This window comes from Trichinella spiralis (assembly GCF_000181795.1).
Source record: "Trichinella spiralis strain ISS 195 chromosome Unknown Scfld4, whole genome shotgun sequence".
NCBI lineage: Eukaryota > Metazoa > Nematoda > Enoplea > Trichinellida > Trichinellidae > Trichinella > Trichinella spiralis.
The window spans coordinates 4,271,450-4,298,336 of NW_003526943.1; the positions used below are offsets into that span (position 1 = coordinate 4,271,450).

General features: G+C 30.1%; 5 protein-coding genes across 5 annotated transcripts; 3 read left to right on the forward strand and 2 right to left on the reverse strand.

Annotated features, from left to right (window-relative positions):
* Positions 1 to 292: 292 nt before the first annotated feature.
* On the forward strand, positions 293 to 6,568 carry Tsp_01064 (putative trypsin). The gene is made up of 11 exons (XM_003376826.1): positions 293 to 361; positions 1,543 to 1,781; positions 2,066 to 2,337; positions 2,403 to 2,527; positions 2,608 to 2,803; positions 3,511 to 3,591; positions 4,110 to 4,193; positions 4,421 to 4,489; positions 5,348 to 5,452; positions 6,182 to 6,265; positions 6,471 to 6,568. The coding sequence occupies exons 1-11, from the start codon at positions 293 to 295 to the stop codon at positions 6,566 to 6,568; spliced, it is 1,422 nt and encodes a 473-aa protein (XP_003376874.1).
* Positions 6,569 to 8,976: 2,408 nt separating this feature from the next.
* Positions 8,977 to 9,835, reverse strand: Tsp_01063 (DNA topoisomerase 2-alpha). The gene is made up of 2 exons (XM_003376827.1): positions 9,637 to 9,835; positions 8,977 to 9,011 (listed from the first exon to the last, which is right to left on the reverse strand). Exons 1-2 carry the CDS (start codon positions 9,833 to 9,835, stop codon positions 8,977 to 8,979), a joined length of 234 nt encoding a protein of 77 aa, XP_003376875.1.
* Positions 9,836 to 12,057: 2,222 nt separating this feature from the next.
* Tsp_01062 (60S ribosomal protein L31) lies at positions 12,058 to 13,187 on the forward strand. Its single transcript, XM_003376828.1, has 6 exons — positions 12,058 to 12,087; positions 12,131 to 12,237; positions 12,291 to 12,416; positions 12,587 to 12,668; positions 12,763 to 12,814; positions 13,063 to 13,187. The coding sequence occupies exons 1-6, from the start codon at positions 12,058 to 12,060 to the stop codon at positions 13,185 to 13,187; spliced, it is 522 nt and encodes a 173-aa protein (XP_003376876.1).
* A 295-nt stretch (positions 13,188 to 13,482) lies between these two features.
* Tsp_01061 (putative von Willebrand factor type A domain protein) lies at positions 13,483 to 17,501 on the reverse strand. The gene is made up of 10 exons (XM_003376829.1): positions 17,451 to 17,501; positions 17,329 to 17,359; positions 15,990 to 16,303; positions 15,069 to 15,342; positions 14,692 to 14,990; positions 14,465 to 14,607; positions 14,078 to 14,226; positions 13,925 to 14,021; positions 13,693 to 13,858; positions 13,483 to 13,641 (listed from the first exon to the last, which is right to left on the reverse strand). Exons 1-10 carry the CDS (start codon positions 17,499 to 17,501, stop codon positions 13,483 to 13,485), a joined length of 1,683 nt encoding a protein of 560 aa, XP_003376877.1.
* A 4,256-nt stretch (positions 17,502 to 21,757) lies between these two features.
* On the forward strand, positions 21,758 to 26,789 carry Tsp_01060 (nucleolar MIF4G domain-containing protein 1). Its single transcript, XM_003376830.1, has 6 exons — positions 21,758 to 21,774; positions 21,836 to 21,890; positions 25,338 to 25,408; positions 25,656 to 25,780; positions 26,379 to 26,392; positions 26,751 to 26,789. Exons 1-6 carry the CDS (start codon positions 21,758 to 21,760, stop codon positions 26,787 to 26,789), a joined length of 321 nt encoding a protein of 106 aa, XP_003376878.1.
* The last annotated feature ends 98 nt before the right edge of the window (positions 26,790 to 26,887 follow it).

Genomic DNA, 26,887 nt, shown 5'->3' on the forward strand with positions numbered 1-26,887 from the left:
GTCCTGCATTCGGTTCGAAAAGCCTTTTATACTCATCAATACGTTTATTATTCCAAGTACACAAAACTCACAATTTTCAGAAAGTGTCACATTCGATGCCAGAGCGCCAAGTTGCGGAAGGCTCGGGTGATGTCACCTAGACTCGGCCGCTTTATTGTCTATTACAGTGTAACAACTATTACAGATACTAAAATAAAAAACAGTCGTTTTGATGATGTCCAGCACCATGCACTGTTATTAGCAGATATATATTAAATCAGATAATAGTGAAATTCATCAGACCAAAATCGTGATGAATAATGATTCAGAATGGCAGAAAAACACTGTGCAATTACAGAATAACGGTCAGCATGTCATTAAGGTAAAAAATGGAATGAATGGCTGAAGAATGTGATTGAACGCCGTCACAAAGCCTGACTGAAGGTTAAGATTAAAGATAAAGAATGGGATTAAAGCAATAGTGCCAGAGTGGAACCGGGGCATTAGCAGAGTTGAGAGTGCAAGTATATGGTGCCTCAGTTGGTCAGTTTTGTTTGTGTTTTACGCATATGCATGTGTGTTCAGCACTACTTAATAAAGCTCTCCTAACAATGGTGCAAAAGCTACTAAGTGCTATCTAACATAAACAATTATCAGTGAGCAAATAAGCAAATTTATAATCACAAGAAATGATAAAGCCAAGAGTGTTACACTAATTAATTAGTTACTTTTACTGATTGCAATCAGTATTAAAATGTTATCAGGATGTGCTTTAACAACAAGGCAATATGTTGTATGAGCGCAGTTTACCCTCAGAAATGCAGTGCGCTAAAATAAAATTTTGAAAGCATGGCAAAATATGAAGATATAATATTCAAAAGGACGCAATATTATTACAATGCAAGGTATACTAAGAATTTGCTCACTTTCTGAATTATTCAACAATAAATAATTTAAAAAATTTAATTAAAACTTTTTTTAATTCCATTGATCAATTTCAAAATTACGTACTGCGTAAAGCAGCTAATTTTCAAAAAATAAACCGGTAATTCAGTCATTAATACAATAAAAGCACATAGTATGGCGCTCATAGAGAAGGAAAATGCGCGCTAATCATGAATAGGAAATTCTTTGTATAACACTGCATTCAGTTCTGGCGTTTACTTCTCAGAATAAATTTAATAATTCTCAAATAATATTTGCCAAACTATTTGCTGAAGACTTAAAAATCAACATGAATATTGAAGAAAGACTATTGTTTATTTCGAAATCATGACAAAGTTTATTTCACCTGCATGTGAAAATAGAAATTAAAAGCCGAATTCTGTTTTTCATTGATAGCACTTCATTGTTGAAAGCATAATGAAACTCTGTATTCTTTGAAATAATTTTAATATAAAATTACCATCAAAAATAATAATTAGCATACGCATTAAGCATGAAACGCTGGCACCCCTTTGGCATACCTTTTCACAATGCATTTCTGTTGTTTTGTATTATTATTAAGGTATGGCATGATATCTAATATTCCTGAAATAACCTGAGCATTAATGTTTTTTATAGGAAACATTTTCACAGTATTGTGGAAATCCTTATTTTGAACCATATTTGACAAATCCACACTATCCGAACCAAATTGTTGGTGAATGGGTTGCAAGGCCATATTCATTTCCATGGACTGTTCATGTATTAGCTCATATTTCTGGATTCTGGTATGAATCTTGTGGAGGCAGTCTGATTTCTTTTGACTATACAAACGCCAGTGATACTGTCCTCACTTCATCCCATTGTGTTAGAGTAAAGTGAGAAATATTTTTATGCAAATTTACATTAGGCGAAATATAAATTAGACTGGCAAAAACACCCATTATGTCGTTAATGCTTATTTAGTACATAAAATAAATTATATAGTATATATATAGTTAAGATAATAAAATGGAAATGTTTAATTGTTAATGCAAAAATGAATTGCAAGCTTTCATTTATATCTACCGTGTAAGTTTTGTAAAACAATATTTAAAGGAATATTTGAGGTAAATAAAATTTCTTTTGTGTTTAACAGTACTTAAAATGAACATTTTGTCAGCAATCGTCTTGTGGATGCAAATGCAATAACTGTGACAGCAGGTGCATTTAATATAAGGGAATTAAACGAACCCCACAGAGTCACTTCAAAAGTCCTGGCATACATGTCAGATAATTTTGGTGACGTCGGTAAACCAAATGACGTCGCTATGTTGCGTTTAAAAGTAAAGATTCCGCATTCTCACTACATCAGTTCAGTCTGTTTGCCATATCCATTCCAAGAGATACCATATGGAGAAACGTGTTTTCTTTCTGGTTGGGGTTTCACTAGAGGTAATTAAATTTCAAATTCAATTAATGCATTAATGTAATAAAGAAAGTACTTTTTGAAAAATCAGGAAGACCACTGTCTGAATTGCGTCAGGTTGGAATCCCAATTTTACGAAGCAGCAACTGCCGATTTACTGATGCGTATGATATTTTTTGCGCAGGTGATATGGGTGAAGGAAATTATTCTTTCCAAGTAAGCACTGTGAAATATTTTTAAAACTAAAGGAATGTAAAAGTACTTATTCATAAAAAATCAAAGAAATTGTTATTTAGATTGATTCGGGAGGACCTCTAGTTTGTAAATTAAATGATTCCTATGTTCAAATTGGCATAGTTAGTTTTGGTTACAACCATGCTGGAAAGCACCACCCTGGTATTTATTCAAAAGTTCCTTATTATTTGAATTGGATATACAATCAACTGTCATGGCTTCCTGATTCATTTAACTCTTCAGATATCGGAGGCGAAGGTAATGTAAATGAACTAACTTTTAAATTTAGTAATATGTGGTATTATAAACAAGTTATCACTTCATTTTTAATATTTACATAATGCTTGAATAATCGTGCATCTGCTTTCAGTTTTATATAAATTCACTATTAAACATAATTGTTCTACTTTATTAGAGAATTATTGCTGGCTTTAATACTAAAAAATCTAAATATGCGCTTTGAATAAGTAACTAAGCCCTTCACGCAGCTGCTCAATATTGTCAGTAAATAACATTTTGCCTCAAAAATAATGTTCATATTGCAACATTTTCAGAATCTGATTGTCCAGATGATTGTTACCACCCTTGGCGATCCGTCTTCAAACATTTTAAACATCGCAAGGCGTCATTCCGTAATCATTTTTATTTTTTTTTGTAGATGTAAATTTACAATACATAATTGTATATTAAAATAGGTGCTTTGTACATCAATTTTAGATGACGCATGGAAGAGCAAAAATTTCGGAAACGAAAACAGCTCTTTTTTCACAATTACTGTGGTCATTTCTAAACAAATCAATGCCTTTGTTCAGAAGTAGATCGTCTTTTATAAATAAAGTTAGCAATAGTTTTAAGGAAAAAAGCGGAATTTTAACTTAGCTAAATATAGAAATAATGCAATAATAATTAAATCATTTCTCTAAATAAAATGATCATTCCACCATTGAAAAGTAAAATACATTCAGATATAGAATCTTTGGAAAGTACTGAAGGTGATCCTAGTGATTGGTCTCCATATTCAACTAACCAGCATTACCAACTTGACCGTGAGGTCATAGAGTGAATTTTTCCAAGTCCCAACTACTATTAAGATTTACTTGCTGCATTATCAACTTGCCATATTTTAGTTAGGCTTCACTTGCCATTATCTGACTATAAGTGCATTTTTCGATAATGTCGTTCCTGTGTCCCAGGTTGCCATTAGGTCGTTTATTTAAATGAAAAAAGTACTGTTTTGTCCCTCGTCAGACTGTCATGCATAATAATACATGTGCATGATAAATCTTTTGGATACTATATGTGCCCCCCCCCTATAAATTAGACGCATCAACACTCCTGAATGCAGATATATATAATGCAGATATAGATAAAACAATGCAGTAGAATGATTCGCAGTTGGTGAACCTATAATTTTAAGTTATGCCACAGACACAGCTAATCACGGCGAGTTGACTGCTGTGGCGACTTGATTTTGACCCATTCAGGTGAAAGTTATAACTGTAATCTTCAAAACTGAATTATTCTATTAGAATATCATAAAAATGAAGAGAGTTTATTTATTTAGGAAATCGTCCACCGTATTCACATTCACTCAGACTTACAATGAATGAGAATCGTCCACCACCACCTCCAGATTCTCAAAATTTTGGTAAAGTTTAGATTAAAATATTCGTAAAAGTTTTACATTTTTTACAACTGTGAATGAAGGATGCCTTACTTTGCTGCAGTAACTGTATTTGTACAATACTGTATATATATATTTTTTTATTCATATTTTTTGTATGAAAAATGAATTATTTTTGACATCATTTTAAAACCGCATAAAATAAGTAAAAACCATTAGCAGAAGAAGTTTTAAGTTTTTTAATTTTTCAGTAAATAATGTTTGTGTTAGACATCAACTGGGTGGAAACGGTCATTTACATTCAAATTTTAAAAATTCAGGTATTAAGAGTAGACGTTTTGTGAATAATTGATAAATAAGTTTATTTCTTATCACATTTTTGTTATAACAGCAATGTTTTAGAAATATCAGTATAAAAAATAGATTTCATTAAGAAGATCAAATGTCAAATGTTTTTGAAAATTGACCACCAATGGATTTTATTATAGCAGTCCTTTTGTTGATAATTCAGGTTCACATTGCCAGAATACGAAACTATGTCATTTGATATCTGAATGGATGTATAATTTTAGTCTGATGAATGCCATAAATAATTTTATTATCTGTATAAAATTATTGAAGTTCTTATTCTTTTTATTGAGAATATCCATTTCATTTCCAAAATCTTTTTCTGTGAATGAAAATCGTCCACCTCTTCTGAATGATAGATATTCAAATAAAATGTGGATGAATGTATTTCAAAAAAAAATTACTTCATAGTAAAGTATGATCTAACTAGTGATTTATCTAACTTTAATTGCATCAAAAAATTATGAAATAGGCTAATTAACTTTTGCTTTAGAAGCATGATCTCTTTGAAACTTAAAAAATGAAATCCACTGCTTAAATTTGTAAATGATCAATCATGTTTGTGCAGCAGGATTTTATTTTATTGCAACAAATTCATTTGAATTCACAAGCGGCAGCAGCTGCTTTTTTAATTGTTTGGAACATTGTTTTTTTGACGCTCATAATGAAAAATTAGAGTTTAAAAAATGTTGAGCTGCTTTGACATGTTGTGTGCTAGAACATTTTTAAGTATTCTGCACTATTTTATATTATAGAAATATTTTAAAAATTAGTCGCATCTTTCATGTAAATGATGCTATGTTATTTTATATACAATAAAATACATTCAGATATGGAATCTTTGGAAAGTACTGAAGGTGATCCTAGTGATTGGTCTCCATATTCAACTAACCAGCATTACCAATCAAATTATGATGGATCTCAGACAGGCAAAGGTATTTACTTACATACACTCAAAATTACAAACGTGATAGGCCTAAAAACAGCTAATGAAGTAACAGCATGGCAGTAGTGGAGATAAAATTAAGTGTTTCATAAAAACATTAATAGCTAAACAAAAGATGCCGCATTCTTCATTGAAGCATTTTCATTTCAAAACAGCGGAATAGATCAACTCACCGCATGATCAACTCGACACTTGACCGTGAGGTCATAGAGTGAATTTTTCCAAGTCCCAACTAGTATTAAGATTTACTTGCTGCATTATCAACTTGCTATATTTTAGTTAGGCTTCACTTGCCATTATCTGACTATAAGTGCATTTTTCGATAATGTCGTTCCTGTGTCCCAGGTTGCCATTAGGTCGTTTATTTAAATGAAAAAAAGTACTGTTTTGTCCCTCGTCAGACTGTCATGCATAGTAATACATGTGCATGATAAATCTTTTGGATACTATATGTGCCCCCCCCCCTATAAATTAGACGCATCAACACTCCTGAATGCAGATATATATAATGCGGATATAGATAAAACAATGCAGTAGAATGATTCGCAGTTGGTGAACCTATAATTTTAAGTTATGCCACAGACACAGCTAATCACGGCGAGTTGACTGCTGCGGCGACTTGATTTAGACCCATTCATATAAAAGTTATATCTGTAATCTTCAAAACTGAATTATTCTATTAGAATATCATAAAAATGAAGAGAGTTTATTTATTTAGGAAATCGTCCACCGTATTCACATTCACACAGACCTACAATGAATGAGAATCGTCCACCACCACCTCCAGATTCTCAAAATTTTGGTAAGTAAAAGTTTTACATCCTTTACAACTGTGAATGAAAGATGCCTTACTTTGCTGCAGTAACTGTATTTGTACAATACTGTATATATGTATTTTATTCATATTTTTTGTATGAAAAATGAATTATTTTTGACATTATTTTAAAACCGCATAAAATAAGTAAAAGCCATTAACAGAGGAAGTTTTAAGTTTTTTAATTTTTCAGTAAATAATGTTTGTGTTAGACATCAACTGGGTGGAAACGGTCATTTACATTCAAATTTTAGAAATTTAGGTATTGAGAGTAGAAGTTCATTCATTTGAATTCATAAGCGGCAGCAGTTGCTTTTTTAATTGTTTGGAATATTGTTTTTTTGATGCTCTAAATGAAAAATTAGAGTTTTAAAAATGTTGAACTGCTTTGACATGTTGTGTGCTAGAACATTTTTTAGTCGCATCTTTCATGTAAAGGATGCTATGTTAGTTTATAATTCAGTTTTATAGATTTTAACTGTTGATTTTAATTCAGTTTTTCACATGCTGTGGTGCATTTTATTTCAACTTTCTGAATTTTGTGAGTCATGAGATTTTTACACTTTAAGCATATGTACATTTTAAATGATTTACTTATATGCTGATATGTGCATGTAAGCTGCACTCATCATTTCCATGTTATTGCTTTGTTATTTACCAGTTATTTTGCAAAAATGATCATAACTTACTGAAATGAATTTTAGACTCTTTTTACTGAAGCCATGCAGCTTTGCGGCATTGTCATTCTTTAGTTTTGACGGAGCGCAAGCATCACTCCAATACAATTATATATAAGGAATGGACTTTTAAAAGAATTAGCAATTAATATAATTCTGTTTGTTTTTAAAATGCATTGTATGTTAATAAAATGAATTGCATCACTTGATAGCAATAGCAAAAGGAATGGTAAAAAAAGCACTTTCTTTAAATTGATTGCACGCATACATCACTGTGGAATCCAGCGATACTGTACTCTCAATGCCTGCAAATCAACTTTGCGTCAATTTGGAAATGGTGATTCGCCTTGGACCATCAACATAATGAAATCTTACGAATCATATTGTGTGCTGGTTCACTGGGTGGCACAAGTCAGCGTATTTTGATCTTCCTTACCCACTGAAGCTGGTTGAACAACAGAGCATGGTCCTATATAAAGATCTGTGGACCAGACTCAAAAATGTCAGTGCGTGAAGTGTGTGTAGTGTGTAGTGCGAGTGTGTGTAAAGTATATGAGCGTAAACGAAGTGAGATAGAGATTCGCAGACCAAATTCACGATCTTGACGTTGTGGCTATCCTTTCATTTGAATTATGTTCGTCTTGTCCTGAATCAAAATAAAAATGATCACCTTCCAAATGTGTGTGACTGTTCTTTTTTGTGACGACCGACTCTTCGATTTGGCTTTGAGCCGAATTGAACTACGCGCGCAAGCCATCCAAAGCAGTCCAATTCCAGTTAGCATTAATTTTGTTGCCATCATATTAATTGTTAAATAATAATACTGAAATTTTGAAAACAGCTCTTATTACGTGAATACTCTTAATTATATAACTCTGCGTTTGTGAACACATGAGCACGAATGCACTTACTTGAATGTTCCTTATTCTATGTATTCATCATTTAAAAAATTAATCATTTTTTACATAAAATTTGTAAATTTGAAATTCATGAAATTCATTATTTGAAAGCAGAATTATACGTATCTGAAAAATTCCACCACAAGATGCTTAAATGGCAATTTTTGCATTTTCATATTCAAATTTAGATAATTTTGCACCCCACTGCAAAAACAGATGCTTTCTTACCACAAAGGCATAGAAAATTATTTGCATCATATGGAAAGGATATGATACTGATCACCATGAAACATCAGTTTATGATTTGAAATGGAAATATTGCAATGAGAACCATCAGTTAGTTAGTCATCAGTGATATACTTGAAACAAATTTGAATTGCTCATTCAGTCATCAGGATACTTCATATTTTTGCTTATTAGTATTCAGCAATAAATTTATTTATAAAATACAGTTTTTTGCATTTCCTAATTGTTCTTTTCTGACTGAAATATATCAAGAAAACTGCAGATTATGAAATCGCGATAATTAGAAAGCATATCTGTGCTTGTATCCCTTACGCTGCCAATGGCGTATTCGTGGAGATGCCGTCCATTTTATTATCGGCATCTGCGAAGCGATTAAATATCGATTAAATATATTGATGAATAAATTTACATGTCTGATTATTTTCTTACTTTTAAAACATCTCCAATGTAATCAGCAAAAAAGCTTGTTAAATTTATTTACCAGATATTTAGAGAAATTGAGAAAACTTGCGAATCTCCAAAATACTCATTCCTGATATTATTATGTAGGTGACGTTACGCTAAATTTGATGATATATCATTTGTCACATAAAAGTTATTTTATGCCTAGTAACTATTTTTTGAACTGTTAGTGTCGAAATTCAACTGTTCAAAAACATGGCCAAAAAGCCTTGTTTGCGATTGCAATTCCCGTAAGATGTGATAAGATGCGAATTTAATTCGATATCAATCAATGCAAAAATAAATATTATGTGGATTTATGAACCCACAGGTGATAAGTATTGTAATATGTAGAGTTTTTTTCTTATAGGACCAAATATGGTGGAGGTACATCGACACGTGTTGGCGCTTGCAGATGGCTGCTCAGCTTTTTGATTCAGAAGTGATTTTTTCCACATAAATCTCTGTTTGCTGAAAGTATGCCACTTATTAAATAAATATTCGCTGAAAATTGCCATCATTGCTGCACTGCATTAGTTGTTCATTTTTGGTGCTGCACTTCAACAAATACGTTGTAAATGCGGTTAAATTACAAGCATCAATTGGAAAATTTACGACTCTGCGTTTGATTAAACGCAACTGCTTGATGTTTTAAAGACAAATTTTCTTGCGGTTACATTTTTGAGTATAATTAATTATATTTATCCATCTTCTTATCATAGCTAAAAAATGTTCATATCATAACTTTAAGCTAAGCTAACTCGGTTTATTGCTTGCATACTATTCGGCATTTTATAGAACTTATTCCAAAGCTTGCTTTCTATTAATTTATTTGTTAATTTGATGAAGCTATACATATATTTCAGTGGTAAAAATTTATTCAGTGGTAAAAAGTATAATACAATGCAGACAATAAAATACAATACTATATAATACAATACAATGCAATATAATATACTATAATACAAACAAAGAAAACTGCACAAAGAATAAGAAAATACAAAATAATGGAGCAGAAAAGGTGGCACCCAGAAATTCATCGGCTCAGGAACATCATACGCAACAGCTCTTTAAAACTGCTCCATTGTACGCGTACCGTCATCGTATTCTGCAGTCTGTGCAGTTATGCGTAACTGCACTTCTTCATATTTATTGTTTTTTACCCGTAAATCATTGGCGGTAACACGTCCTGATGTCGCTTGCTGAATCAACGTTTCCTTTAATCCCTGCACATCGATCAGCAAACAGATCAGTTCGTAAAAGCTAAGGTGACGTTTTCCTGCTAGCCGGTTCATTTTGAAGTGTCAGCCTTCTAAATGATTGTTTGTGCATGTCTGTACATTATATACATTCCAGAGGGGCAGCTTGTTAGGGGTCATCCATTTTCTTCGGAAGTAATCAAGCAAGGCTGCTAATGAAACCGTAACATCTGTGCCAAGCAGATCCATGATATCAGGTACTTCAGGAAGCAGCAAAAATGCTGTTGCCACCAGCATTTTGATCTTTTTCTTTGTTTCCACTTCATGAAGGTACCTTGTCCGCAATATAAGATCTGCCACCTTCCGCAGAACTGCTTAGCAGAAATGAAAGTAGCAGCCTTGGACGTGGATCCCCGGAAACGATCCCTGCACTGCAGGGATGAGGGCGGTCTCAAAGTCGCAAATGATGGTTTGTGGCTGAAGGACAACCCCTAACGCTGCCGCTTTTGCAATTAAATTATCGAATATTTCACAATAAGTAGCTAAGTCTTTTCTAACAGTCAGACTATATACAAGGGGAATTAATTTCGATTTTTTAAATACATGAATGGTGAACAGCTGCTGGTACCATTCAGGAACAATTTTAAATGTTCCATCCATGCACCAGACGGATTCTGCAGTCAATTCAGTTTCTTTTTATTTGATCTTTAAGAACATGCATCTCGTTTTGAAATACTTCTGCCTGCAGAACTTTTAATCAACATTCGACTGCTGCTACCATCTCGTTGCTCGTCATGTTATTTAAACTTGTATTTTCTTTAAATCTTCTATGAAACCAACAATAACATGCAGTTATTCTTATTATTAAGTTCAGTTTCCAGATTTCTCTAAAAACACATATCCAATCCAATTCTTTTTGTTCGTCTCTTTGTTGGAATGGTCTATCGATCATCCTCAGTATTTTGTCTCGGATATCATTCTCTAGGCCTCTCTTCTCTCGCTAACCAAACAAGAGCATTCCACCATTCATTGAAATTTGTTTGTTTTCTCATTGAAACTGCTCTAGTTATCATGTCTGCTGAAATGCCTTGAAATGACCAATAACTCAAATTTGCTGATCCAACCATTTCCGATGTTCATTTTCCCCAAACACCTTCCAATTTATAGAAGAGCATCTGATCCAACATAAAGTAATCTAGCAATCATTCCAACAATATACTTTTCCTTTTCCAATCGTTAAATCGACAGTATTTCTCTGAATAGGGCATAATACTGTAAACCAACTCTAACCATAGCAGTGTAACTTTTTAATAAGGTAACTTTATTCTGTTGATACCAGATCTATCAAACGTTGCTTTGAAGCGGCAGCCGTTCTGATGCAAGCAATTCCACTATATGCTATTTTGATACCTCACTGAATGACAACCAGACTACATTATTTTATTTATATATCTTCTACAGTCTCTGCTACAGTATTCTTCTTGGCATTCAAGGTCTAACTGGAGTATGAAATATTTAACAGAGTCATATCTAAAAACTGTATCAGAATGTAATCTACAAGAAATATTATACCACACTAACATATTTTATTATGCAGTTTCTGACTGTAAGTATGCTATTCCCAAGTAGATATTCCTAGATAACTAGTTTGGGAACACCCACAAGCAGCAAGCATTAATTTTAAGTACCCAAAATTAAAGCATTAGCTTTAAATAATCCAAAGTCATTTAAAAGCAACAAATGACCAAAATATATTGGGATAAAAAATAGCATGATTGCATAAAATTTAAGAAAAGCTGGTCAACACTAGCAGCGTAGAGGAGAAATTAACTGACAGACAAAAAGGCAAAAGAACAAACAGGCAAAAGCAAAAAAAGGCAAAAAACACAAAAGAAGTTGACATGATTAAGAAATCTATCTGTCAACTAATTGTAAATCCGTCAGAGAGATTGCATCTGTCAAGCATTTGTTTATTCGCGTTTAAAACCGGAAAACATCCTCAAAAAATAATGTTAATTTGCACATTCATTAAAAAAATAATAATTAAAAAATTTTTTTAAATAAATAAGTACATCGTTACAATTAACAATTGTTTTGTAATATCTTACAGTTGTTTTAATGCTTGAGTTTTAATTATATTACAGTATAAATATTCCAGGTGTTAAACGAGCATTGTTATTTAAAAATAGTTACTTTTTAATTTTTCATTGCAGTATTGTATTTTTCTGAATTTTTATTTATAGTATTAGATAAAATTTTTCAAGTATATTTTGTTAATTATTATTGTGTGTTGTGTTTATCGCGTGTGATTAAACAGGATGTTTGGCCCTTTAGATCTTTTCCTTTATGTTTTGATGTAAATTATGTGAAGTAAGATTTTATTTGTTTCAGCGTTTCGGAATGGTGAAAAAACAGAAGGATAGCAGTGAGAAATCGAAAAAGTTAAGTCCAGTAACGCGTGAATACACCGTGCACATGCATAAAAGAATTCACGGAATGTAAGCATATTCTTTCGTTCGTTTTTGCTGGATGTTGTAGTGATTGTTTTTAGTGGATTTAAAAAGCGTGCACCTCGTGCAATTAAAGAAATAAGAAAATTTGCGCGACAACAAATGGGAACAGACGATGTTCGTATTGATACCCGACTAAATAAGCATATTTGGAGTCGTGGCATAAGGTTTATTGTTTTTACAATATGTTTATTGATAGGATAATATATTAATTTTATAAATGATTTGCGTGTTTATCATTTGTATATACTGTTATTGCATAATAATTTTTTGTTTGAAATATTACTGTTTGTAATGAGTAGTGTTTTTTAAATGATGTTGTTATTTGTATTTGCAGAAATGTGCCGTTTCGCATAAGAATTCGTTTAAGTCGCCGGGAAAATGAAGATGAAGAATCAACTACCAAAGCTTATACTTTAGTTACTCACGTTCCAGTTGAAAGTTTCAAAAGTAATCTTTTTTATTTTCGATTTTTCTGTTTCTGATTCTTTTTCTTTTGATTATATTTTTCAGGATTGCGAACAATTAATGTCCAAGCAGAAGATTGAAATTTTGTATGAAAGGGGTATTTGAAGTATAAGCGATGGAAATAAAATTGAATTTAATTGTTTTTGCTTTGTTTATGTTTTTGTATTAATAATCTGATAATAATTTTCCAATATATATCGCAGTGTAAAATTGGCAGATTAATTATGTTTATTGAAGATGAAAACATTTAATATGGAGTTTTATTTGGTTGTAAGTAATATTATTAATTGAAAAGAAAATTAATAAACTAGCTTTTATTTATTTATTTATTTAAAATATTAACAGTGAGCGTAGATGAGTTTTTAAAATGCAAAAATATAGTAGTCATTATTGAAGGCATTTTGAAATGTTTTGCCTGCGCAGTGAGACTGACGGTCAAACTTTATGGCAATGGAAAGCTTTTTCTATGAAAAAGAAATGACCAGCGGCAATATTTCAAATGGACATTTCAGTGGCAGCACTAGTTTCCAGACTAGAGGCACTGACTACTAATGTTGTTTGTTGATCGTATACAGAACAATGGCAGCATTTAATACAAGTACTGTTCCTGTTGTAGCAGCTGCAGTTGCGTAAGTCCAAGCTGGCCAACAATATAAAATATTTGTATCATCATCTGCCGTACGACTTTGCCAGAGTGTATTAAATTCATGATTTGGTGCTGAAAAACATAAAATCATGGCGAATTATATGAACATATATAGAATGTTAAATATGATGTCGCTTGCCTGATTTAGCTTCGCTTGATTCCAAAACATCAAGAACCAGCAATGGAGTACTGGCTATATCCAGTGTGGTTTCCTTTTTTGTTGGGAGTTCCTGACGAAGAGATCTAGCGAGTCGATTGACTGCTGAGCACTTCGGTGGCTGAAATGCTATCATATTCAGTAACAGATTGGACAGTATTATTAAAATTACGATATGTTCTTCACAGTCAGATTCGCCCCTGATGCATACGGATACTTGACATTCATACTGTACAGATTCTGTGTCCGGCAGTGATACAACAGATGACTCAGCACTTACTAGCATTCTGTCTTTGTCATAAGAGATATTTTTCAAAAATGAATCTTTTGTTGGACAGCTATAATTATGATTACATTAAATATTATGCAGTACATATATTTTTTGGAAATAAGTTTCGAATTACCCATCAGCGTCGATCATGAGCACTTTTTTGTTTTCTGAACCTTTGAGATAACAAGAATGCACCCGCATCGCATATGCACTTTTACCGTCAACTTCAGCTTAAGAAGTTTAGAGTTGATTTTAAAATATTTTAAATTTATAATAATGTACATACAAGATTCACATTCCCATCTGTGCACAATACGGCTGCCTAGTCGAGCCCATCGCAGAAGTGGTCCATTGACTGTGTCTCGACGAATTGTGTACATACAGTCAGGCTTTTCTTTTACTTCTTTTTCCAAAGTACCAGCTGTTGTCAACGGTCTAAATATAATTTGCTCAAATGTTGGTCACCAATATGTTTGCAATGTTGATTTCAAAGTAGATAAAGCTATTTAATTTGTTAATAGTTTCACATTTACAAGACCTCGACAGAGAGAAAGCATTATTACATTTTTGTTATTTCTCATGTAAAATTTTTTGTAATAAAAGAAAAGCAAGTAGAATTAATTTTCTTCTCATATGTCATATAATAACTGTTAAGTAAAAAAACATTGCTTACTCAACTTCTAATTGTTGATCTAGCGTAAGATCTTTGGTGCACAAGTGACACTGCAATCTCCACGCATGATCGCCAATTTGGAATAGTACAGGATGTTTCATCATGATTAACGTTACTGCGAAAAACACGCCTTCGGGGTTTGTCTTAAAATTTTAAATAAAAATAAATAAATTAATTTATTTATTCATGAAGAAGAAGATTAAAAATAAATAAAAAAATATACAAACCGATCTCTTGGTGACAGCCCCGCATGTTTTCAAATCCACGGCGAGGTCGATACTCTTGGCTGAATAGTCTTTGTAATCCCAGGAACAGTCCGGGTTGCTTTGTTCACCTTTGACAAAGATTCTTCCTGTAAACGGGTTGCCATTTTTGATTTGAATTTTCATCTGTCCATTTTCGCATGTTGTGGACAAATCAACATCCTTCACACTCTGACGTTCTCGGATAGTCGTCTGATCAACAGAACTTGTATTCATTTTTGGATTTCCCGTTTCAGCCCCACCCTCACCGGTTGTAATTGATGCTACAAGAATAAGATATTATATTTTTTGAATAAGACAATAGATACCATCTTTTCAAAATCAAAAGAAAACCAAATCACCGTCTGAACACCTTTCGACTACGGTTTTTTGGATCAAATGGTGCAAATTTCTAGCAGCTTCATCAGAGCTGTTGGTTTCCCGAAAACGCAGAATGCGGTCCCGTCGACCACCGGTCACTTGCAAAAGTTGTTCTTTGCTAATGAATTTTCCAATAGCAACAATAATTGGCTCGATGTTTCTAGCTCTGGCAACCATCGACGGCTGTGAAACGTCATCTTGTGACAAGCCATCTGATAAAATGGCCAAAACGTTGGCTACGTTAGGTCTTTCTCCCTGAAAGAATTGCACGCTCAATATTCAATTCATTTATTCAGTATTTAATTATTCAATTTACGAAAAAAGTTTTAGTGCTGTATTTTTTTACATTTGTCAAAATTTTTGTAGAAATAGATCAACGGCTTTCAATTTGCAAAAATTACAGAATAATTCTTTTAGTAATTTTTTCTGTGGCAATTTGAAATAATAACAGAACATGCTTTAACAAGCATATGTGCACAATTTTCAATTCCTAATAGAATTTTATAAAAAGCGACTTTCATTAAATTTGTCATTGCTTTTGGAACATGTTGCTATAATGACTGCAGTACTGTTTTTTGAATGGAAAGTCAAATTACAACTGACCCACTACTAACATAGTTTTTTATAATTGCTTAGATCGATAAATCTTTTTTAAATTTTTTTCAGAAAGCTATTATATCAATATAATAACAAATTTAATTGAATTTGTAGGAATGCTATTCAATCAAACTCAACTTTTTGTAACATAAAAGAATAAAACTATAATACATATTATGTTCATTTTGCTATTATTCATTGTAATATTTTGCTTGACAAGTAAAATGATCGATCAAACTCATCTTTTTAAATAGATAGTAAATGCATTTGCAAATTTGAATACTTCAAAATTATCAATTTTATACCTTTGAAGGAATGAATTCTTTATCAGCAACGTGTTGAATAGCTTGACCAAGATGTGTAACACCCGTTATGTGTTTGAGATTTCCAATGCGGTCGATGAGGCTTGTTCTGTTCGAATAATGGGCCAAATCAAACTCAGCTTTGGGATGACCAGTGAACTGGACAATGCCCACACGAGTATCGTCTGGACCGATGTTTAACAAACCAACCGTAGAACCGATCAGATGCGTCAATTTGGTAAAGTTGCGTCGCTCCACACTAGTAGAACTGTCAATCAAAAAAATCAAATCCGTCTTGTCTTCTGGGCATAATACACCTAAAATATAGTAATAATTGAAGTCATTTGAAAAAAACATTATTTAAAACATTGATTTAAATATAAATTATATAAAAAGATCATGAATATATTTTGAAAGTATTTGTATGAATACGGACAATGCTTGAAAGATTTTATTTTCATTTTATTAATTCATAAGTCTACGATGTAAAATGTTCATAAAAGTTCATCAAAATAAGTGAAAATATTACGTTAAGTTAAAAATACTTTTTGTAATCATTTTATGAAAAAATATCGTAAAAATAAATGAATTCAAAATGTAGAAATAAAATTTAAATTTGCTCATAATTTTTATGAAAATTAACTACTTATGAAATATTGGTTTATCAAAAGTTGCTAACGGAAAGTCACATGTCAGAATCAAGACTGTAAAAACTGACAATAGAATATTTCCTATGCAAAGTGTAAATAGATTGGTCGAATATTTAGCGGAAGTTATCTTCATTATTACGGTAATCATGATTGAAAAAGTTTTTGCTGAAAAGCCCTTTAAAGTCATTACAAAGGTTCAAAATGCACAGCTTTACAAAAAAAACAATCTATCTGGCATTTCAAAGTTTATCTGACCTTGCACTAAAAAAATCAAGTTTTGCAGGTGGTCAAAAGAGCAGTTACCCTTGGAAGTGTATTGTTTTTTGCAAAGAATTTTTCAGTTGCAACGGTTTCAAAGCAGTATGAATCATAGAAATATCATAAAAACAATTTTGAAGTCTCTTGCGTTGAACGAATTTATTTTAAAAATTATATACAAATTTATCTTATAAACTGAAATGCAAAAAGTAATACTGTAGTCGTTCAATTACCTCATGTACGAAAGGCATGCGCTTTCATATTGCGAGTGTCTGACATATGAAAAGTTATACGAGCGTTTTAAATCGCAGCTGATTCTTTAATTTTGAAGTAAATTGAAAGTATTCATTTGAGCAACGTGATTGTTTATTTTTATATTAAATTTAATATTATAAAACCTTCTAAAATGCATAATATGATGCAAAAGCACTTACCGTTTTGCGCAGCATTTGCAAATTTGAGTAGCTGAAAATGATTTCCAATAGTAGTTTAAAAAATTGCGAAATATTCAGATTGAAGAATATTTTACCTCAGTAAAAAGCAGTAAAACAATGACTAGAGTTTGAATGAAAGCGCTGGATTTTACTCTGTCGACGATGATTAGCATATTTCACTTCGCACCGGTGAACGACCAATTATGAAGAAGTGACAATAAGCATTCGATGTTGTCGCCTGAACAGAAGGGAAATTTTTCACACAAATGACAAATACATTTTCAAGAGTTTCAGTTTAAGAGAGAGAGAAAGACAATTCCAGTTAGCCGCAATTAAAATAGCTCAATCGTGCAAATGCAATCATGATGGTGCAAAAGAAAAGAGTGCAAGGATTTTTTTGCAAAACGTCCGAACGGCACTTGTCAAAGAATCCAAGCCGGCTTTAAGGCAAGTAATTTTGAAAATTTTTCCAATCGTTTCACATTTTCTCGTTTAATGACCAAATAAACAAGAAAAACGGACAACAAAGCAAGTAAATAAAGCAGAAAGCCAACAAGCTCATTTGGGTGAAAAATGGTGGATGATTTTTAAGAGTAAAATTTGTAAAACAAAAGTGAAATTGAAAGAAGACGGGAAGAGTGTGAGAAGATTAAAATAGATTGCTCAAAAATTTGTTTCACTTCAAATATAAGAAGATGCCACTTCGACTGTCACCCTGTGTGCCAGAAGGAATGAATTGCTCACGTTTCATTGACTGATCGACGGTTCAGTTATGATTCAGAGCAGTGCAAAGAAAAATCACCATAGAACAAATAAAGCAGGTCGCTGATGTAAAATACCCAGGGTCAACTTGTTCTCCAGTAAAGGCAACCGATTAACTGGTCTCCTCTTCCTCTAGGCATCGAAGCTCACCAGCGGTATAATATTAAATTTTCAAAATTTTGGCAAAAGCATCAATTTAGCGGAAATTTCAAATAAACGCAAAAATATGCTATTCAGCAATGGTTGCTTTGGAAAGAAATGACGTCTCGTCAACGTGATTGACCAACTTTTCATCATGTAGCTTTTGTATTTTTAGTTTGCTCATTTTGACATTCCAGATCTTAGCAGTGTCCTTGGAAAGCGAAAAATGCAATTTCAAACTTATGTTTTACAAGAACAATGCTCTTTATAACACGTGACGATCATTTAAAACTTTTGCCAGCCAACAAAAACGTGCAACGTTTATTTCAATTTGTATACTTACAAATTGCCATTTTCAATTAATCTTATTTATCATCAAATTTTTCGAAACTTTAATTACAACGCAAAATTATCTGCAAATATTTACACGACTTTATTATGCTTCAAGGCTGTGAAGAACTGCTTTATAAATGCGCATCTGAACTGGCCACTGTAAAAAACACAAGTGAACATTTAATGGCCATGTTGTAATAATGGACTGATGTTTTACTGATGTAGTTAAAGTTGAGGCAATAAACTTTTATGAATTTTTGACACTTTTTTACTTATTGGCCAAAATAACTTTTGAAACATTTTAATTCATGTTTTCCATTTTTTGTACACTACAATGTTTAACTACTGCCTACTGTAATGAAACAGTATGTATGCATGATATATTATTTTAAAAGTCATGTCCCCTTAATATTTTTATATTTATTGTAAATAAAGTCAAAATGCAATATACATAACTACATATACTAGAATGGCTTTATGGTAACTAGATATCACATTATCTTTATTATTAATATTAATCATTTGATCAATCAGATAGACTGATAAGATTTCAATGTATAAAATGTACAAATACAAGTACTGCTGCATACATATTCTACAAATTATACACATTAAATGAAATTCTTGAAGTTATTTCAATTTATATGGCAATTTTTATTAGTTGCTTTGTGTATTAACACTCTTGACCAATCAAATCTTAAAAAATAATTGGTTTGTTGCTAAATGAATAATTTTTAATATGAACCATGATCTTCTTAATAACTAATTACTCGATGAATCTTCTTTATTTATCCAAAATAGCTAATAAAGTATAAATTGTATTGAAAAACATTCAACTTACAATTTAACGATTTATTTACAATTTTTATTTACAAAAAAATGATTTTTGTAATGTATTTTTGTTTAATTCGTTGTTATTGTTAATAATTTCACTTCTTTGCTGATGTTCTTTGTAAAAGGTGTTCAAAAAAATAATTATTGCTGCTTTTGTGCCAATTTATTATAAATTTTGTTGAATAATTTCAAACAAATTTTCTTAAAAATTCAAATCATAAGTATAGGTAGATTTTTTTTATTTCCTAGCAAGCTGTGCGTCAGAGATATCAAGTTCTTTATCATTACATCCATTGCAAGTGTATTAGAAACATTAAATGTTAGGTTTATTTCCTAAGTTTTACATTCTGTATAACGAATTGAATATTATTATAAAAATATGTTGAATATCTGTTTATTCAAAAACAGAAATTTGGTTGAATTTAAAATGCCTTCATTACAAATTTTAAAAACAACGCATGAAATAAATCACTGATAAGTTTATTTAGTAAAAATAAAAATATGAATCTGACAATATTATGATTGGTAAACCTTATTCTTCTACGTTTTGCCAAACACATGACTGAGCTAGCTTCATTCTTTGTTGGAATGATCGCCTTGGGTAAGAAATAGCCAGAGAATGTTGAATGCTTCATCTAAACTCTCATCAACGCTGTCACAACTATGCAGCAAGAGTTAATAATTTCTTCACTTCCTCATTTTTGACAACTCGATAGCAATTTGCAGCTGTCATCTTGGCAAAAGAAAGCATCTTGGAGAACGGCGTAAAAGGTATGGGAAAATTTATTGTCACTTTACTTTACTATTGATCCCCACTTTTTAAGTATAATTAATCACCAAATCATAAACAATTCCAGACAAGTGACTTTACAGTAATATTCCAATATTTCAACGCCATATGTATGCAATATTATGCTACCGTTTTTTGCAAAAGGATCAGAAGGTTTAATTAATATAAAACTATGCTGATTTGATATTGTGTTCACCAAAATTATGCTAAGCATGTTTATTACTTTATTTATTAATCTTTGTTTGGAATAATTCAATTTAAAAAGTGTGCAAAAGTATGACAATTGTAATTTTCATTTTAAGTTTGAAACAGTTCTGCAATTATTAATTTGTCAATCATATTACTTTTGATATTAATATCAACAGCTGTAATAACTTTTCTAAAATTAATGCTGATATATACAAATTAATAGAAAAAATTGAATTTTTATTCATTGCACTGCTTAAGGAGTACGAATGAATAAATTATGTGGAGCAGAGTTTTAATGAAAACTTCTCACGCATTTAATGACGCTTTCGTATCTTTTGTTGATTGATAAATTCAAAAAAGTCTACTTCGCTTTCAATTTATTCAACTACATTTGATGTTTCAAGTGTTGAAAAAAAATTTTCAATTTTTTGCTGATCACCTGACATATGAAGACTTGATTTACTATACTACTGCTAAAAGCTAAAGTTTTCAAATCAATAAACGAATGAAATAAACCTTTTGTTTTCTCAGATTTATAATATTCATGTGCAATAATGATGCGATGTATAATTCTGTGCATTACGATTTTAGTACGATGAATTTTGTTGTTGCTAAATAAGATCGAAACAAAAAATGAATATTTTATAATGCGCAAAAATTATTCTCTATAATCATCAAAAACACAATAAACTTCAGGTTTTACTTTTTCATTTTCAAATTGCCATTCAGTCAATCAAGTATTACAATTATAAAGTGAACTGTCCAGCAAATTAGATTGTTTTCATATTTTAGCAAAAAATCGTGGCTGTGGCCAGTTGCCATTGGCTGTCTACAATAGCATGCTGCATTGTTGAAAAAGAAGCCAAATCCAAAGTGCAAATGCTCTTTGACATAGTGGTTGCGTTCAAGCAAATTGAATAATGACCAGCTAATTAATCATCAGCAATAGCCCCTACTTGCCATGATGGATTAATTAATTAATCAAGGATTCTAAACTTATGTAAATGAACAAAATTTGCCTATTTTTTATAAATGGAAATGTTTCAATTTTTGCTTTACCACAAACTTGCTGAAAAAAAGAAATTGCACCGTATGTGAACTGCATTTTTCAAAAATTTTGGTAAGTTTTTTTGAAGCTTGAAATGCAAGCTCAAGCACTGCATAAATGCTTGAGAATTCAGCATGTTCAGTGATTTAGCAGTTTTCAAGCACGGATATAAATTTGAAAAACAAACTGTGTCTAAATTTAGAGTAAATATGATACAATGATCAATCAAACAAAAATATTTCATCAAAGCATACCGCATCATGTGGCAATGGTACTTCTTCAGAATGTACATATCATACAAAATATGCATCTTACTGTATAAATATTGACGGATGTCTTTGTTTCTAAGGTTTTTTTGTTCTTTTAAAGCCACGTCCTGTTTGAAAAGAATTTAATTTATTTAAAATCAGTGACGAGTCGATGGCAAATAAATCTCAACTGATCAAAATCTACCTATTCCTAGTTGTATGTTAGACGATCTGACAGGAAGCTAATGTATGTTTTTTATTACTCTCTGGTAAGTTTTAAAGTTATCGTTTCTTAAACTTAAATAAAAGGCATTGTTTTTTTGAATATAGGGTCATAAAATTTTTTTGAATATTACTTTTACTGTTTTCATTAAGTATACTGTTTAAATTTAACAAAATTATCCTCACGTTAATTTTTTGCACTAATAATTAATGTTTACAATATCGTGAACTATTTTTTTAACTTTAAAAATATTAAATTGCAATTACTACGGAAAATTGTTAATTCCTTTAAATCATTTCATGTACTATTTCAAAATTAAAAATTCTCACTGTGCTTTTTCTGTAAAAGCTTTGTCATAGTTGTTAGTATAAATATATAATTGGTGATTAAAATGGACAAATTTCTGTTTTCCTTATTAGTTAGTTATATTAAATGTTATCATTTATTTCATTCAGTAATTTCAGTAAAAATTTTTAGCTATATTTTAATTTTTGAGGAAGCGATCTTAACTGTTTTGAAAAATTTCCTTAATGCATTGTATTTATGAAATAATATCTGGAAAAATTATTTAACTACGCTAATGCTTGCAGTTGTTGATCAAATTATAAAATTTATATTACTGTACATCTAAGGAAAAGAGTAAACATTTTTAAGGCTAATTATTTAAATCTTATAATATTTTGATTTTTGAGAATAATACATTAAACTTATTATTAATTTTTTTACAATAATTTAATTACAAGTATTAATTTTTCATTAATTAAAATAAAGAAATATGAATTATGCTTCTACATTTGTGTGGCTTTCTTTTGATCTGTTACTACTTTTTCAATGCAATTCAGTTTTCATTATTCTCAGATTGTATTTAGAACATATTCACATATTTAAATCATATCTACCATAAATATTGAAAGCAGAAAGCAATGAGATAATTTTTTAATTTCGAAAAAGCTACTCAAATTTAAATGCTTAAGTATTTGATGTATTTAATGTATTGGCTTTTAAAATAACACTTTTTGATTATTGTTAATCACAATACATATTAATATAAAAAAGGATATTTGGTTTCACTGTTTATTTATTTAGTTTTTTTCTGTTCAGCATTCCTCAGTTGTTTATATTTAAGCAAATTTAAGCTTGAAATTTAAAATCTACATAAATACTATTGAATGTTTTTCAGATTTCATCATTGCAGAATAAATACATTATTGATTTATAAAACTTAAAATTACTGTCGTACATCATTACTGGGCTTTATTTTTTGAACGTTAAGAAAACTCAATTATGTTTGAAAATTGTTGCATCAGATATTGCATTTCTTCTAATTGAGATGAAATAGTTTATTTTTAAGATAAATGAATTTCATGCTGAACATGCAAATTACTTCACAGTTCACACTATTTGATTATGCAAGCTGTAGATCTTCATCATTGGTAGATTCAGCATTCTCTGAGCAATGCGTGTTGAGAAAATATAGATTTTTACTTTTGACAAGTTGGAACTGAATGTAATTTATTTTGTAATTTATTTTTAATAATTAATAAATTTTGTGTATCATGTATCATGAAGGCAGCTTTGGTTTTATAAATGGATGCATTTATCAAATTATTTTTAATTTTGTTCTTAAAAATTCTAAATAATAAAGTGCATCAAGAAAATTAGCAGCTGGTAAAAATCATTTTTAAAGATTTTTCAAACTCATCTAGCTTGCAGCTGATTGCTTATTTTAAAAATATGCAAATTTGTTTAATATTTAAAATTTTTTGACTAAAATTATCAGTATTTTACAATATGTGGTAATTTAAGAAATATTAAATTATAAATAAGTTTTTAATGTTTCAAAGTTGTGCTTTGAAATCATTGTTGTTATTATTATTTACTTTTGATATTGTAATAATACATATATTATTGCTATTTTATTAATATTACTGTAAAGCATCACTATTCATTGTTAAATGGTTTGTTTAAAATTGAAACAGGGCACATGATGATATGAAGTATTAATGGTTGACATAATTTTTGTTTAAAATTGACTGGACAAGCTTTATTTTTCTGTTTAAATATTATTAGATGTACTTGATAAATAATACAGTTGTTTTTATAAAAATAAAAGTTACAGCTTTAATTATAGAAGATATATGCAAGTTATTTTAAAATTTATTGTCAAATATTATATATATTTTTTAAAATAATATTTGAACATTACAAAATAATAAAGGAAACAACTGCAAAAAAATGAAGCAGTTTCCTATTTAAACTTGAAAGATGAAAAGTGTTTTTTGCAATTTAAGATACTTAAGATCCACTATATTCAAATATGAACATATTACAAATTTTGCCTTATTAGAAATCTTTGAAATATCAATGTAGTATTATATATTCATGAACGATTCCAGCTGCTGAAATAAGATATTTTGTGATGACTGAATTATTACTTAATTATTAGAGTTCTATTTAGCAAAATATACACTTACGTGGGAATTACATTTTTGATGCAGTTATCCATCATGCAGTTACTGTGTGCACTGATAAGACATTTAATTAAAAAAAGAAGAAAATGAAAGAAACATCTTAATGATTACTGTTTTATAATTTATTTTGAAAAAAAATGTTTTTAATTAAAAAGTATAATTATGAACAGCTGAGTGAATGAAAATGAAAAATTTTTTATCAGTTCTATGATAACATTAATGAAGTTCATCACACAAGAACCATCCATAAATAATGTTTTGCATTATTAAGTTTTTATTTTTGTCATATAATATTGAATTATTTTAATCAGCAATGCAAAGAAAAAATTATTTCTTCTGCCTGACTGTGAAGATTTAGCTGGAAACTTTACTGAAATGTTATATGTGAAAGTTATGCTAATTTTGAAGATTCACGTGAAATATTGATTAATTTAATAATTATGTGTTGTATTATGAAGTTTCAACTAATTTTATCAAGCTTCTTTTTCCAAAACATCAATATAGGTTCTTTTCTATTCGAAGAATTAAATTTCATCTTTAAATATTACTCTATATTAGAAATTGTATAATTTTTGTTATTTGTTTTATTGGCTTAAATCACACATTCGATCTTAAATTGTTCAAAACAAAAAATAAAATTGCGCAGTTTCACCAAAATTTATTTTCATATAAAATTTCTGTTGTCATTTGAAATAAAAAATTCAGTTAGAAAAAGAATCATGCATTGGAATGGAAAATAAGTTTAAAAATTATGCATAATAATTTTAAATTTATATAAATTTTTTATCACAGTAATAAATTGCAAATAAAATGTTTGGTCTTAAATTTTGCTTCTTTTTATTTTTTTATTAAAAATGTTCAGAAGTGATGCGTTTTACTTTTGATTGATTATTATATAACCGATGAAAATAGGTCTTTTTATAATTTCTATCAACATTAAATTATTCTATACATAAATATTATCTAATAGAGAGGGATATCACAAGTATTGAATGAAGCTCATCATTATTTCAAAAATCTGAAACCAACTTGGAAAATTCTGTAAATTTATTTCAAATGAGAAACGTGATTTTTCAAATTATTCAATTTGACAAATTGCGGTATATTTTTAAAAATCAATACAATTCTAGAAAAATTGTGTTTCTTTTCATTTTCATCTTCAACATCATCTTCATATTCTTATTAACAGAATCTGTTTATAAAAAGTGAAAATAAAATCAGCATCTGACTTGTCATTGGAAAGTGCCTTTATAGTAGGTGATAAATAAACTGAATGTTTATTCCTTAGTTGTACAAAGCAAGCAATTCAAGACAATATTTATTTACCAGATGCATTTCAACAACAACTGACAGATACGCCAGTGCATTCATACACGCATATTGCATTGACCATTACAATTCCGGCAAGTGCAAGTAAGTGGAATTCACAAATAAGTCATTGTTTGCCATGCTGATTTTATGAGAAATTTTATATCGTTTTCATTTTGAAAATTATTTAAATTTTGGTCATATTGGTTTGAAATTGGCAAAATTGTTTGAAAATATGCTTTCAATAGGAACAGTTTAAAGGATGACAGCAAACTTAAGAGAGAAACAGGAGCATCTTAACGATCAAAAATTGCATCATATGGCAAACTATAAATTCAAAAATAGCTAATAAGCAGCAGATAATAATTAAAAATACATGCCTTAGTATTTTATATTTTGTAAGCTTAAAATTAATTTTAATTTATTTGATTTGAGCATTTTATTTTTATTTCCGCATTTGGAAAAACATTTCATTTATTTACATTTTCCCTCATTGTATTTTTTAATTTGTTAATTTTATGATGAAAATAATTTTGCACAATAAACTACACATTTTTCGAGGAATTTCATAAAATTTTGCACAAATTTTCTTAAAGAAAGCAAAATAAAATTTACAAAAGTGAAAAATGGAGCAAACATTTTATTTAAAATGCCATTTCAATTTAATTTTGGCATAATTATATGGTTTGATTTTTAATTTCAGTCAAATCAGATCAGGTGACTAGTCGGTTAGCTATATATCAAATATACGCAAATAAACAGTTTTCATTGAAATAATCCGCAGTACTTCTAGTAAAAGCAAATAAACACGAATATGTTCTTCTACTACTTTTCTGAAGCAACTAAATTTGATTATTTAAATGCACCGAATTAAATCTGCAAATGTGAGTAAATATTTCATGCATTTTTTTGAATTTATGTATCCTGTACATGTTTATAAAACTGTTTTGATATTTTCAAACTGCATGTAAGCAAATTATGCAAAGTAAATCGTACATTTCTGTTTTGTAAAGTCGATATTTTGAAATGTAATGTTCATATGAAAATTAACTTTTAGTTTGTATCAATGTTACAGTGTGTGGGGATTTCTGTTTATGAGCTTGTTGTTTATTAATTTAGTATATTAACATTTTGAACAGATGGAAAATTGTCGTCTTCGTCATTTTATTAAATGAATGGTGGTAAATTATTCATTGCCTTAAACCGTTAGAA